The sequence below is a fragment of the Ambystoma mexicanum genome, chromosome 1p (assembly GCF_040938575.1).
Source record: "Ambystoma mexicanum isolate Mex_15411 chromosome 1p, UKY_AmexF1_1, whole genome shotgun sequence".
Classification (NCBI taxonomy): domain Eukaryota; kingdom Metazoa; phylum Chordata; class Amphibia; order Caudata; family Ambystomatidae; genus Ambystoma; species Ambystoma mexicanum.
In genome coordinates, this window is record NC_090921.1 from 983314430 (window position 1) to 983329409 (window position 14980).

Sequence of the window (14980 nt, forward strand, 5' to 3'; positions counted from 1 at the left end):
CCTCTGCTCCTCTGGCGTTGCAGGCTTCAAACAGACCCCTCCCAAACCCTCATCTTCCATCTAGTGTATATGCAGGCTTTCTGCTGCCCCATACCCCATGACTGCCTCTAGCAACAAGTCTGTTGAGCAAACAGGACCTGGTGGTGTTTGTCAGGCAGAGATGGGGGGGTGGATCCGGTTGTTAGCATCCTCTACTGCTAGCGGGTCCCGCTCTGCACGTCTGGTCTGGCCATGCGTCCAGAGCGGGACCCGCTGCAGAACTCGTAATGTGGCGGCCTGGAATGAACGGTGCCGGTCCCTTACCGGCACTGTTCAGTCCGTGGCCACCATATCCGTAATGAGGCCCATGGAGTCCAGTAGAACTCCATGAAATGGGAAGTACTGAATGACTGGCACCGTTGTTAACGGTGCCGGTGATTCAGTGATTTCTCTGCTAGTAGGGGCCTGAACTCCCGGGGGTATGGCCTGCTGGTAGTTCACTGCCCCTACCGGTAGACTTACAGTATGCCTGTCTGGGAAAAATGCCGGAGCCGGTAGTACCGGCCATTTTACCAGCATTTTTCCTGGACTGGCGTACTCATGATGAGACTTTCTTGGCTTTCTTACCACTCTCTTCCGGAATGCGGCTAGTTGTGTGCCACTCGCAAGCCTTGCTGTCCGCACCCCCCCCCTGGCCCGTGCATTCCACCACCTCCTCGGGTCAGTGTTCTTCTACCACTTGCTCTTTATGTCTAGGTCCTGAGGTTTTCTCCTCCCCATCCTGGAGCTGTCCTACAGGTGTCACTACCTTGGCCTGGTCCAGATCTCGCACCAATTCCTCTTTTCTTGTCTCTTTCGTTGTTGTTACCATCGCCACTTTCTGCTTCTTCTTTCCTGCCACCTCCTTTTGTCCAGTCTCGTTTGTTGATACTACCACCTCCTCGCCCTCCTTCACTTTCCCTGTAGGTGCAATTTCACCTCATGATATTACCACCTCGACCATGAGCACCTTTACTCCCACCAGCTCATTTTGTCCACTCTCGCTTCTTGATATGACCACCTCCTCCTGAACATTCTTCATTACCGCCACCTTCATCCGCCCTCTCTCCCACCCTAATGCTATGGCTTCGTGATTATTTATTTATTTATTGGTTTATTACGCGCCAAAGCCTGCAGGCATCATGGTGCATTTGAACACCAAGGACATATCACAACAAGACAAGGTATCAGAAGTGCCATTTGATGGCTTACTGGGCCTACTTTTATTTTCACATCCTTCTGTCCACTTTGCCCACCTGATGTTATCCCCCCCCCCACCCCCTTGACCGTAAAATCCACAACTAAAACATGCTTCTTTTAATTTACACAATTGCTAGCTGCAATTCATGTTTGATTACAAAAATGCCTTCTTTTTTAGAATTAAAATGTATGTCGAATTGCCTGGCAAAGGGAAGCTGATGTTACATTTGTAAATACATGTTCGAAAGCTTAAAGTTAGAAAACAAAAAGTGACAACATCTTTGAAAAAATGCAGCAGCCACTAAACATAATCCAGGGGAAGAGGTAATGAGATTAGGGGAGTTGTAGAGGGTGGGGAGGCAAAGAGGTGCCCACTCATTTTAATATTAAAAGAAACATTATTTAGTTTTTAAAAAAGGGGCAGAAGGACAATAGTTTCAGGGAAGAGAGGAGGTAGGGTCTGCTGCAGTAAATGTGGGCATGGGGTGATCCTCCATTGCACCCCCGTTATAATGGTAAACGCAGATACATGAATGGAGTGAGGAGCATGTATTTAAGGATGGAAGGGGGGTGTAAGATGGGCATCAGAAGGAAAAGGACGTTAAAGATAACATAAAACAAACATTGGTAATGGCAACAGTTTTGACTTTTGTGTAGGCCTCGGAAAGGCATTTGGCAGGCACTGCCGTAGTGGTACTAACTGGCCGTTATTGATAGTAGTTGCAAAATGGTGTGTACCTGGCCATATGATAGCAGTGCCTGGTAAATGCCTGTCTAATGCCCATACACAGACCAAACTGTTGTCTTTGCAAATGCTTGTTTTTCACAGGACTTCAGTGAAGGACACTCAGACTGCTTAGAACTCCAGTGGCTGAAGGCAGACCTGCTTACGACATTGTGATTACACCAATGGTACATTTGCATCTCCAATTAAGCTGTTAACCCTCAGAAGACTGCTTTGAAATAACACAGCCAGGTACTTCAAGGGCAAAGGTTGATGATATGGCTCAGAAATATCCCAGTGGGATGCTTTTTGGGCAAAGAGGGACTGGATAGGACCATAGGATATGACCACATGACATGGCCATGGGCTATCAATGGGTGGCTAAATAACCAAACATTAAGTAAAAGCTTTGTGTCCCTCCTCATATGCCCCCCCCCACCCCCACCTAGCTGTGACTGTAATGGAGTTGTTTGCGCTTTTAGGTGGGGGCTTTAGTGCCACCTAATAGCCAAAACTAAAATTGAAGTGCACCGTGAAAATACATTCAAAATGACATGTTTTACATAAAGGCATAGCAAAGTAGCACATCGAAGCGGGTGTCTTTTCTAACTTTCATTTTGCCAGTTTTATTTTTGATCTTTGGCATTTGTAAACTAAGTATTCAAGCTAAAGACCTGTAATCTGGAGAAAAAACGTGGGGGATGAGAAATTTGTTTTAACACTCTAAAATTATTTTACTCCCAACTTCCCAAAATAGGGAGTAAACACACTTACCTCAAATACATTATCTAGAGCCCTGCTTGAACCCAGGCAAGCATAGCCAGCCCTTTGAAGATCCCAGGCTCTGTTTCTGTGTCTACCCAAGTGAAGAGCAGCCATGTTTTCCAGATATTGTCAAAAATGTCACAGGCCCTCATTTACCCTAGCAGCATGCACTGTTGTTTCAGAGACCCTTGTCAATTATCAGTGGAGTCATTTTGGTGAAAATATTGGCGGGGAGATGACATCTAACTGAAAGTGTCCCCTATCAAATGAGTGGGACAAAACGGTGTGCCGCAACAGTCGGGGGGCCGGGCGGGGGGGCTAACGCCCTTGTCCCCCCCTAAAATTACACCCATGGCAATTATTCATCAACTGTACTTACCCAGTGTCATCTTCCATCACTTCTTTACGTTCTTCCTGCTCTAACCTGAAACAGAATGTGGTGTACAGATATCATCTTCAGAGAACAGAATCATATTCAGTCATGTCATCACGATTTGGGTCATAAAGCCAAGTGTTATTTTATTTATTTATTGTATTTGTTGACAGCGCCCAAACCCGTGAGTATCACGGCGCTGGTGCGAACAAGACTAGACAGAAATAAGGTCCATTAGTTATGTGCATGTGAATGCATTGCATTTAAAAAACACAAAAGCTATTAGGGAAGTGATGGAGCGCTGTACAGAGAGTATATGAGAGCATATGAGTAATACAGAATGGTCACCAGGATACCCGTCACATGGTCAACTATTTAGCTATTCTAAGGTTTGTTGTGATGGGCAAGGAATTGCTTGAACAGGTGGGTGGGTCTATCGACACTTCCCGAACTGCATGAAGTGGAAAATGCCTGCATCAAACCCTCAAGCGGAATTGTGCTGTTTTGCAAACACACTCACTCAATTATGTATAGCTCTGAATGTTGTTAGGAGCAAGCTTTCATGCAGTGTTTTCTCCTGACATCAACCAAACAGTCCACATTCTTGGGGGTGGAGAGAAACATGCAGGCGCTCTGTATGTCCTGGTTCAGGCGCTCAGAATTCCAGGAAAAGAGAATATGAGATACTCACATCTTGAGGACAATGGGTGTCGGAGGGGAGGAGGAGGAAGGCTAACCTCACAGCACTGCAGTGTAAAAGAGGGGAGAGAATGTGCAAGTGGCCAGAAGAGTTGCACAGGCTCCAGTGGCCTCCTTTACCAGTCCATACCAAGTCAAGATATGAAGAGTTCAAAACTCATATTTTTTGCAGAAAGATTGTTGTATTCTCCAGAACTCTAGTTGCTTTCTGTTGGAATCGTTCTCTCTTCTTCAACAATGAAGCAGGGCTTGGCCATCCGCCTCTTTCTCATTGCTAGGAAGTTATACTCCAAGCTCCAGAAGCCAATCCTTCCCACTCACTCTCTTTCTCATTCAGTGCTTCTCAAATCAAACTCTCTCACATGTGCTGCTCAGAACCTTGACTCTAAGTCCCAGGATTCAATGATTTCCAGATCGCTCTCTTTGTCAGGTGTCCCTGGTGTGACAGTCGTCACATTAGGGGGAAGATCAGCAGAGGTCGGAGGGACTCTTGGGGCCAGGAAGGCCCAGAAGTGCAGTGAAGTGCTTTCTAGAAGGCAGTACATGGGAGATCTCCCACAGTCCCCTCCCCCTGCCTAACCTCCTATGGCGTATCGAACACATGGAAACAAGTGCTAAGAAGAGAAATCAATATCCACGCTGTGCAGGACAACCCTCTGTGAAGAAAACACCCCAAACTCCCTACCATTCCCATACTGAGTGGCGGAGCATTGCAGTGTTCAAATCACAAGGCTGCATCCTCCCTGCTCACCAAGATGCTAGGTTATGTTGTTGTGATTTATGATTTATACCGCTGAACACTGCCATGTTCATGGTCTCCTGGCATTCTGGCGGATCTGAAACTGAAGGAGGGGTGGGAGAGCTTTAGTTAGTGGGAGAGAGCGGGAACACGCTAGAGATCTTTGATGTGCTGTTGTTAGCTTCGGTTTGGGAAAACCGGTCACTGTGCGCTGGATTTGTTTTTAGTTGGTAAGGGTTAGGTTGTGTTTGTTGTATGAGTGTGTGTGGGATGATTTGTGTGCAATTGGTTATGTTTTCTGTGATGTGTTGTGTTTATCTGTGTGTTGCTGAGTGTGTGCATGTTGTGGTTATTTTAGGTTTCTGCTGTGGTAGAGGTAAGTGTGTGCTTTGTTTGGTGTTTCAGGGTGAGTATGCAGGATATCAGAAAGTGTTTAGTAGGTTTAGTTAGTGATGTTAGTGGTTTGTGCCCTTCTATGCAATGGTTATGTTGGTCTGGCAGCGTTCATTTTGTGGTGTGGTGGTTTGTCCTAAACAACTTTCTTTAGTTAGGGTATCCCGTTTTTGATTCATTGGGTTTGGCTGTTTTGGGTGTTTCTCTTTTGTTGTTTGTTTCCCTTCAACAGTGTTTCCTGTTTAGCTCTGTGAATTAAAGAGCCATGCTTTTTGTAATTTTCTGAATTTTAAGTAGTCTTCTGTTGTTCGTATTTCCTTCGAGAGTGGATTCCAGAGTTTTGCTGGGATGCAGCAGAATGCTGATCCACCACATTTCTGCATTGAGTAGTGTTTTGGGTTAAGGTGAATATCCTTGCTGGACCTCAGTGCTCGGTTTGGTTTGTAGACAGACATTTTTTCCTGTATGAATTCTGTTCCTTGGCAGTGGATTGCTCTTTGGGTTATGTTGAGTGTTTTGAAGAAGATAGATTTTGAATGGTAGCCAATTTAGGATTCTCAGTGTTGGTGTGATGTGTTCTCTCCTAGTGAGTCTGAGGAGTAGTCTTACTGTTGCATTCTGCATTCATTGTAGTTTTTTGGTAAGGTAGTCCTGCATTCCTAGAAAGATGGTGTTTGCGTAGTCTATTCTTGACATGACGAGGGAGATGACGGCGAGTGTTCTATGTGGGAAGGTGAATAAAGGTAGTATCAGCTTGACTGTGTCAAGGTAGAAGAAGCACTTTTTACTACTGGGTTGACTTGCGGTTCGAGTGTTAATTTGTTGTTAATTAATATTCTGAGGTTTTTAACCACTTTGGAAAGTTCCGGTTGATTTCCCAGTAATTATGTTTCTGTTCCTCTAATGGATCTGAAGCCGACTTGTGCCTGATCTAGTGTCCAATTGTTTTCTACATGTTCCAGGATTTGTTTGTAAATACAAGTCTGTAATGTTCTCTCCTTTTTTGGAATAAAAAATAATGGAGAGGCCACAGGAGACTGAGAGGGCCTGATAAGCCCAATTTCCAGCATCTGGTCTAAATATTCCAGAAAAAGCACATTTACTGCCTCTGTTAATGCATATATACGACTGCAAGGCAAACTAGAATTAGGCACTAACTTGATGGCACATGGGGCCTATGAGGAAGAAACATCTCTGCCTTTTTCTCATCAAATACACCTCCATAGCCCTGACACCACATTGGTATTTCGGTACTGATAAAGCACACATGATGAGCGTAACTCACACTCTGTACCAACCCTTGCACATGGTTCTCACTCTCTTCACAATCGCATTCACATTGCATTGCCACAAATGACACTGTTCTCGTTTGCCAGTCAATTCCGCTATCTGGAATTCAATGCCACTTAGCATCCGGTGCATAGAGGACCACCTGGCCTTCTGGAAAGTTCTCAAGACATGGCTATTCCCCTGACCACCCTGACTAAACCTGTCCTCCTGAGCTAGCTATCTACCCCAGAGGACCATGGTAGGAAGGAACTCCGATACATTCACTGAAGGACAGTAAGAATTAAGAAGTTACCTGATTAACAATAGCCAGTAGAACAGAGTGGGGAAGTCCACGCCATAGATAAAAATCCAAGAAGCCAGCAACAGCAGAAGGGTATGCATCTCACTCCATACTTATGGAAGTTAGCCAAAGACAAGGCCACTCTTCGTCACGCACCTGCAATCATATGACTTTCCGAGCAAGATAATGCACAACACCTCTGCCATTAGAATGCAGCTATCCCTTACAATAATAATTCGGTCTAGCTGGACACATGATGCATTTCTACTTCTCTCACACGCTCTCTTGCCTTTTTGCAAAACATCCACCCACGTGCCTGCCTTACATTGGTAGCTAGTAGGGTCCTGGCCACCACTACCCAATTTTACTTTTGCTAAAATGCACACACGCATTCTAAACTCCTCTGATGAAACTTCTCATACCTGGACTCTGGTCCCTAGAGGGCATTCAACCTACAGCACGTTGATACCATAACAAAGGTGAAAGGCGCTATACAAATGATGATGAATTGAAGGAGTTTTTGGGAGATTAACATTGGCGTTGGCTGGTGGCTCACGAAGGGTATTATGAGGTGGTCGCTCCAGAGGATCTGCATTGGGGGGCATTTGTGACCAAGTTTCTTTTGCATAAGATTTCATCTAGGATGTGCCCTGCGGTGTGTGTTGCTCCCTTGACCGATTGCTGCAGATGCATGGTTGCTAGTTGATTTGTTCATTTTTTTAGGTGAGTTTGTGCTTTCTTCTTCAAACGAGATGTTGAAAACTCCTATTATGATCAGGTGATCATATTTTATGGCGATGTTGGTGATGGTGTCCAGAAGTGTGGCATTGAAAGTAGAGTACAGCAGGGTTGACTTTGAAATCTTCTGTCTGGTTCGCACAATCACTTTCTTGCTCGAGGAATGCTTACACACAGTTTCACGTTCCAAGCCAATCATAGGTCCCACAGACATCCCGTCCATGCTTTTATAGCCCAGGGTTTTACAGCAAGACACACAAGATCTGATGCAGAACCTAGCAGCACTACTCACAGCCAGTTAATGCTGATTATATTACTACATGACTTGAAAATGGTGGATGAGGATTTTAAATCCTCTGTCTATCCCAGCAAGGACAATCAACAGACCAGTCAGAATGGGGAATTAAATGCGCTGGCCACCTCAAGAAGGGAAGAAGAAAAACCTGGGAGAATGCAGGGTAGACTCTGGCTGGGCCAATCATCAGAGACATGGGAAACAAGCGAAGGGAAGAACCCATCCTGAGGATTATTGAATAATCAAGACAACTCACAGTGCTATACAGGAGCTCAGGTAATGGCAGGAAATGTTACAGTCAGGATGGGGTTCCACAGAAGGAGAGACTCCTACACTTGCTCAGGCCTGCAACTCAGCTTGTGGAACGTATTCACTTGCCACACTTGGGTTTGACATAACAGTCTATGAATATGTGAACAATGTATGATGGATGATGACCACAGCCTTGATAAAGACCCCTGAGTGGTCCAAACACCTGTCGGCACCCACAGTGATAATAAAGACCTAATGGAATGAACCCATAAAGAGTGAACTATATCTCTCAACAAATTGTGATTCACTGTAAATTAGGAATTCTACTAAAACCTACTACTTATGTACAATAGCGCCAATATCGTAGGAATCTGACATTCCCCCAGCTAAAGCACCGGTGGTGCACAGATACATGGCACCATGTCTCCTCAACAGCCAAAGGGCAGAACATGAGCCATATACCGGGAATCCTGCCTGCCCACCACTAGACCCCAAGCCCCATTCCTGACATCCGGCATCCTCAACTGCCAGAGACCAGAGCCCAGGCCCTGCACCTGGCAACCTTCCACCCCACCAGGGGTGTTGGTAGGTCTGGAAAAGATCTTGGGCTACACTAATGTCGGGACTGTTGGGACTCAAGGCTAGCTAGCCTATTGGTGTAGCCCCTGAGCTTCTATCCGGGGCTACAACCAAAAGACCCGGGGTTATAGCCTCCCCAGCCCCCCCGCCCCAGCAATGCCTCTGCTCCCAACCACCAGAGCCCAAGCGCCATACCAGGCATCCTTCCACCCAACACCCAGAACCCAAGTCCCATGCCAGGCAGCATGCCTCCCCACCACCAGACCCCCATAACTGGCTTTGTGCCTCCTCAACAGCCAGAGGCCAGAACACAAGCCAAATACCTGGCATCTTGCCTCCCCAAAATCATAGCCCAAGGCCCTATAGCTGGCATCCTGCCACCCCACCACCAGAGCCAAGCTCCATATCCAGCATCCTGCCTCTCCACCAGCAGAGCCCAGTCCCCATACCAGGCATCCTACCTCCCCACCACCAGAGCCCAAGCCCTATACATGGCATCCTGCATCCCCACCACCCTTGCCCAGGCCCCATATCTGCCAATCTGCCACCCCACCGTCAGAACCCAAGCCCCATAACTGGCATCCTGCCTCCTCAACAGCCAGAGGCCAGAGTGCAAACCACACAACTGGCATTGTCCCATCCCCACCGCAGACACCCAGGACCAAAGTCCCAAACCAGGGATCCTACCTCCCCACCACCAGAACCCAAGTCCTATTAAAATATTTTCCCTTGATATAAGCAAATAAATATGACCAACTGTAATGCTTACAAAGTGAAAAAGGTTTCTCACAGTTTTTATCAGGTGGTCTGTTCAGCAATATATGGTAACAAGAACTACCTGAAAATCATTCTACACCCCCCCTAACAAACAACACATCTTCACATAGAACTCCATACTAGATCAATACAGATTACCGAATGAAACGCCTACCACCTGATGAAATTCCCTAAATAGCACACTAACGTACCACTCCTTCAACAAAACAATGACAGACACCATAATCGCATAAACTATTAACGTTAACAATCTGGAGCGATTGTTAACCACTGCTCGGGACTACTCACAAAATATATCAAACTTGCATTGCACACCACAGAGCACCTGACCGTTTCAGATCATGCACAATTTAACATTGCAACCTTGCCCTGCTTCTGCATTCGTCTCATACCTCTCCTCAAGATCCTGAAAATGTAAGAAACCGTGAACATAGTAGACTGTGTGCTATACCAGACTCAATAACCTAGCATAACAGCGCACAGGAAAATGGTTGACTCATTCTCCTATAGGGCCATACTCTGGACTACCCATGCCATATTGGTGACTGCCAGCAATAGGGGAGGAAATAATTGTTGGCTCTGCTGAGGTCACTTCTCCATACATGAAGAGATCACATTACTTGCTCAGGACCGAACACTTTGGTTAAACACCAACACTGGGATTTTAATCGAATCTACAGTTTAAACATTTGAACACATAACTTTCAAGCTCAGCTTGGTACAAATATATACATTTTGGATTTCAAAGCCTATAATAATATTGCCTGCTAAAGCAGAGAACTCAAGTTTCTGGTGGCCATGCGTGAGAAGGCGATCCAGTCCTGTTTATGCTTGTAATTCTGTGATGTGTAGTTTTCCTAAATTTCGAATGGGAAAGAAAATTACAAGAACCAGAATCCAAAGGGGGAAAAACAGAAAAAAACAGAACTTGATCGCCTTCTCACGCCTGGATACTGGAATCTTGAGAGTTCTGATAGTTAACTTGCAAAAAAATACACATATCTCAAATTAAAGTAACCTTACAATATGTAAATGCTCAGTTAAACATGTTAAGCCAAAATAATATTGTTGCACTTTTATTTTCCACATCCTGAAAAGGAAAAATAAATGTTGCAGAATGCAAAATAATGCAAGCATGGAAAATGCCTTCCTTTACACATCTGTACTTTCATCACATTAAGAAAGATATTTTTCACAAACTTTCAGCTTGTTCTTGTGCAACTTATTAAGAACATGTGACTAGCCCCATAAAGCATTCCGATTTTTCCATATTAAAGCAGTACAAACAGTACCTGATTCATGGAAAAATGCACATTAATCCCACAAAGGCTGCGTGCAGAGAATGACACAGCACAAGCCTGCGCGCAGATGTTTTTCTGCCCGCTCCAAGTATTCGTGCAATTATCCTTGCAAAGTAACCGTATATGCATAGTTTTACAAAGGTAGCGGGCGCCCCTCTCTCGCAAGAACAGACATGATAACCTGTTCAGTGGTTATCAACCACTTGAGAGTTCGCAGCCACTGCTTTTACTCACTGTGCCTTTCACAGATGGGAAATATCCATTTGCATATCAGTCTTTGTCCTGCCCAGGGGCAGTCCAGCACCGAAATACAATGGCAACTCCAATCTGAACGAGAGTACCACCAGCAACCCCATACACGTTTTTCACCCTTGTTGGGGATCATCAGTGAGGTGAAGCTGATGCCTCTCTAAGCACAGTGAGAGGGAGACCACGTCTGGTTGCCCCCAGGAGACCTAGGGTTACCAATCCCAGGTTCCTTAAAAAATAGTTTTACAAAGGTAGCGGGCGCCCCTCTCTCGCAAGAACAGACATGATAACCTGTTCAGTGGTTATCAACCACTTGAGAGTTCGCAGCCACTGCTTTTACTCACTGTGCCTTTCACAGATGGGAAATATCCATTTGCATATCAGTCTTTGTCCTGCCCAGGGGCAGTCCAGCACTGAAATACAATGGCAACTCCAATCTGAACGAGAGTACCACCAGCAACCCCATACACGTGTTTCACCCTTGTTGGGGATCATCAGTGAGGTGAAGCTGATGCCTCTCTAAGCACAGTGAGAGGGAGACCACGTCTGGTTGCCCCCAGGAGACCTAGGGTTACCAATCCCAGGTTCCTCTCACTGTGCTTAGAGAGGCATCAGCTTCACCTCACTGATGATCCCCAACAAGGGTGAAACACGTGTATGGGGTTGCTGGTGGTACTCTCGTTCAGATTGGAGTTGCCATTGTATTTCGGTGCTGGACTGCCCCTGGGCAGGACAAAGACTGATATGCAAATGGATATTTTCCATCTGTGAAAGGCACAGTGAGTAAAAGCAGTGGCTGCGAACTCTCAAGTGGTTAATAACCACTGAACAGGTTATCATGTCTGTTCTTGCGAGAGAGGGGCGCCCGCTACCTTTGTAAAACAATTTTTTAAGGAACCTGGGATTGGTAACCCTAGGTCTCCTGGGGGCAACCAGACGTGGTCTCCCTCTCACTGTGCTTAGAGAGGCATCAGCTTCACCTCACTGATGATCCCCAACAAGGGTGAAACACGTGTATGGGGTTGCTGGTGGTACTCTCGTTCAGATTGGAGTTGCCATTGTATTTCGGTGCTGGACTGCCCCTGGGCAGGACAAAGACTGATATGCAAATGGATATTTCCCATCTGTGAAAGGCACAGTGAGTAAAAGCAGTGGCTGCGAACTCTCAAGTGGTTAATAACCACTGAACAGGTTATCATGTCTGTTCTTGCGAGAGAGGGGCGCCCGCTACCTTTGTAAAACTATTTTTTAAGGAACCTGGGATTGGTAACCCTAGGTCTCCTGGGGGCAACCAGACGTGGCCTCCCTCTCACTGTGCTTAGAGAGGCATCAGCTTCACCTCACTGATGATCCCCAACAAGGGTGAAACACGTGTATGGGGTTGCTGGTGGTACTCTCGTTCAGATTGGAGTTGCCATTGTATTTCGGTGCTGGACTGCCCCTGGGCAGGACAAAGACTGATATGCAAATGGATATTTCCCATCTGTGAAAGGCACAGTGAGTAAAAGCAGTGGCTGCGAACTCTCAAGTGGTTAATAACCACTGAACAGGTTATCATGTCTGTTCTTGCGAGAGAGGGGCGCCCGCTACCTTTGTAAAACTAACCGTATATGCAAGTTGCGGCCGGAAATTCCCCCGACACGGCCCCGCCCGCAGCAAAAACAGTCAGACATGCTGTCTTTCCGTGCTACGCGGGCGCAAATACATGCACCCTCAAAACAGTGTGTGGGGTCCCCCGCAAGCAGGCCTGCATCTCGGGGACCCTGCGCTGTGTCCCCCGTAACTGCTACCGGCACCCTGACAACAATGACGATGATATCCTCTGGTTCCCTTCCCACCTTGAAGTGCTTTAAAGCACTTCACATATGTATAAGCACTTTAAAAATAAACAATCACAATTACAAAACAATTACAACATGCGTAAGATTAATTGTAATTCGGGTAAAACTCTGAAAATGTGCGTGCAAACCTCCATAAACCGTTCCTGCACCCTGCTACACTGCATATGTGCACCCCCAAATTATATCGGAACTCCGGCTGCGTACACACACCCTTAAATCCGACATCCGATCTTACCTCTGCCCAGTGATTTCTATGCGCAAGTGTGTGTACGCCTGCCTTCGGGTGGCGGATAGTAATGGCCATTTCCCTGCCGAGATGTTGCGCGGTCAGATCCATGAATACGTATCATTCTGCGCAATGGACTGCCATCGGCCAGTCCCTCGTAACGCTCACTTTTTCGCATGTTCTTCTCCATTTTCTGTGTTCCCAGCCCTCTAGGCAAACCACGCCCACGCTCTGCGTGGTGTCTCACGCAAGGCACTTGGCCGCTCACAGGGGTGTGCCGGGCGACTATGAAATTCACAGAAGTCCCAGGAAATTCATGCGCATTCGATTCCATGAATCGACGTAAGAGATTACACGCGCAAATTCCCTATTTCCCATTCAAATAATTCCATGAATTGGCCCCTTAATTACTAATTTTGAAAAGGGAAGCTTTCTTGTGCAACTTTAAATATCTTGTAAATGGACACATACAGGTGACCATGGCATCGCAAGGGAGGACTCGGGGGAGGGGCGGGGGACGGTACCCTCCTCTGATATCCTGACCCCCCTTCTGCCTCCCTACCTCAGGTGGGCTACTTTCTCTGCACTGTCTGCAGTGATGTGTCCACCAGAACAGCACAGACACAGGGCCGCAATCAATAGTGCCACAAATCAATGAAGAGCCGTTAAATTACCCTGCAGCCAAGAGCAGCCCCTCCAATCAGAATGTAGCACATGAAAAACAACAAATGATGAGTCATTAGTGACTTCATGGTTAAGTGCCTACATTCTGATGGGAAGGGAGGTGCACAAAAGGGGTGTGGTAGTTGGTGTGCACAAAATATTCTCTGCAGGAGTGCTGCTGACCGTCATACATCGCCCTTTTATAGGCGACCCCCACTCCTACTTTTGACTGTGGACCCCTCTGTGCCCCTCCTAAATTTGATTCCTGGCGACGCCACTGCTAGGTAAACCAGCTGTGAGGATCTTCAGATGGAATACAGAACCCATCAGTGCCAAATGCTTAAACATATGCAAGAAGGAGGGCACACTGATAAGACAAAGGAGTAATTGCAGGTCACTAAGGCCATTTGTGGATGCGCCAAGACCTCTCATTTGACGAGCCTAGGATGAAAGCAAAGACTATGGAAGATTGCCAGTTTTGCCTGAGGCAGGCAATGCAGACTGAAATGACGAACGAAGCAGGTGCCAATCATCAACGCTCAGCAAATGACAACGGTCCTCTGCGCTTTGAGACAGCATTGACAAGGGCATGCCAGAAATACCACTGTACACTTGTTTTAGATGTGGCTGCAACCGCAATATTGGCAATCATGCTCAGTGTCCTGCCAGACATAGTCAGTGTTCTAGGGTTGGCCATGCAGCCAGCGTGCGCGTCATCACTGTACAGAACTTTGGCCACCGTTGATGTTGACGAAGCTGGGGAATGCCCTGACCACGTGGGCCACATTGCTCTCAGCATAGCAACCCTTGAAAAAAGAGAACATCCTTTTGGAATGTACTACTTGACATTGGACCAATCTAATGACCGGACGACTCTGGGTCTGATTACACGATAATCTTTGAAGAACACCACAACTGGTTGCTCCCAAGTGAAAGTGACCAGCTGCTGCTGCCGGACACATCTCAATGGGTTTATGGAGGTTTCAAAATTCCAATACTGGGTTTCTGCTGCAGACAAATAGTGTTGAAAGATCGCCAAGCCTGAGCAAAGGTACACTGGCATAACGGGGGCCCGCGGTGCAGGGGACCCATGATGCCCATGCCCAACAGGGGATCCAGTGGCAGTGGGGGGGCCTTAGAACTTGCAGGGGGCCCCCACATTTTGTGTTACACCACTGGAAAAGTATATGCGGCCTGGAATGGCCCTCCAGTGATAGGGTGGCATGAAGGACGCCTCCTAAATATTCGCCGCAATCCATGCTCACCAGAGCAACCCCCTTTTGGTCACTCTGCCACAAAGTGAAGATTGATGAAACACCCTGCAGTGTTCAGCGAACGTTCAGGTACATTAAAAAAATGTATGCACAGAATAATGATGTGCCATGGGGTTTTGCCCATTAAGCACAAATTAGAATCTGTGCTTCTCACTGCGAGGAAAGAACTGTCGGATCTGCTCGGATCATTCTTCAGAGACAGCATCATTGAACCCTTTGAAGCCACAGAATAGCACAGCGCCCTCTTCCTGATTCGGAACCCAAACATCAAAGGCCTTTGCCGGTTTGCTGACCTTTGTAGCCT

General features: G+C 46.6%; 1 protein-coding gene across 7 annotated transcripts in view; it reads right to left on the reverse strand.

The window, feature by feature from the left end:
- Positions 1-14980, reverse strand: part of CNGB1 (cyclic nucleotide gated channel subunit beta 1) — a 1007057-nt gene that overhangs the window by 518622 nt on the left and 473455 nt on the right. For all 7 annotated transcript variants that reach the window (XM_069654372.1, XM_069654395.1, XM_069654388.1 and 4 more), the window contains exon 18: positions 3087-3131. In XM_069654372.1, coding sequence (XP_069510473.1) covers positions 3087-3131 — 45 coding nt within the window. The remainder of the gene's footprint in view (positions 1-3086; positions 3132-14980) is intronic.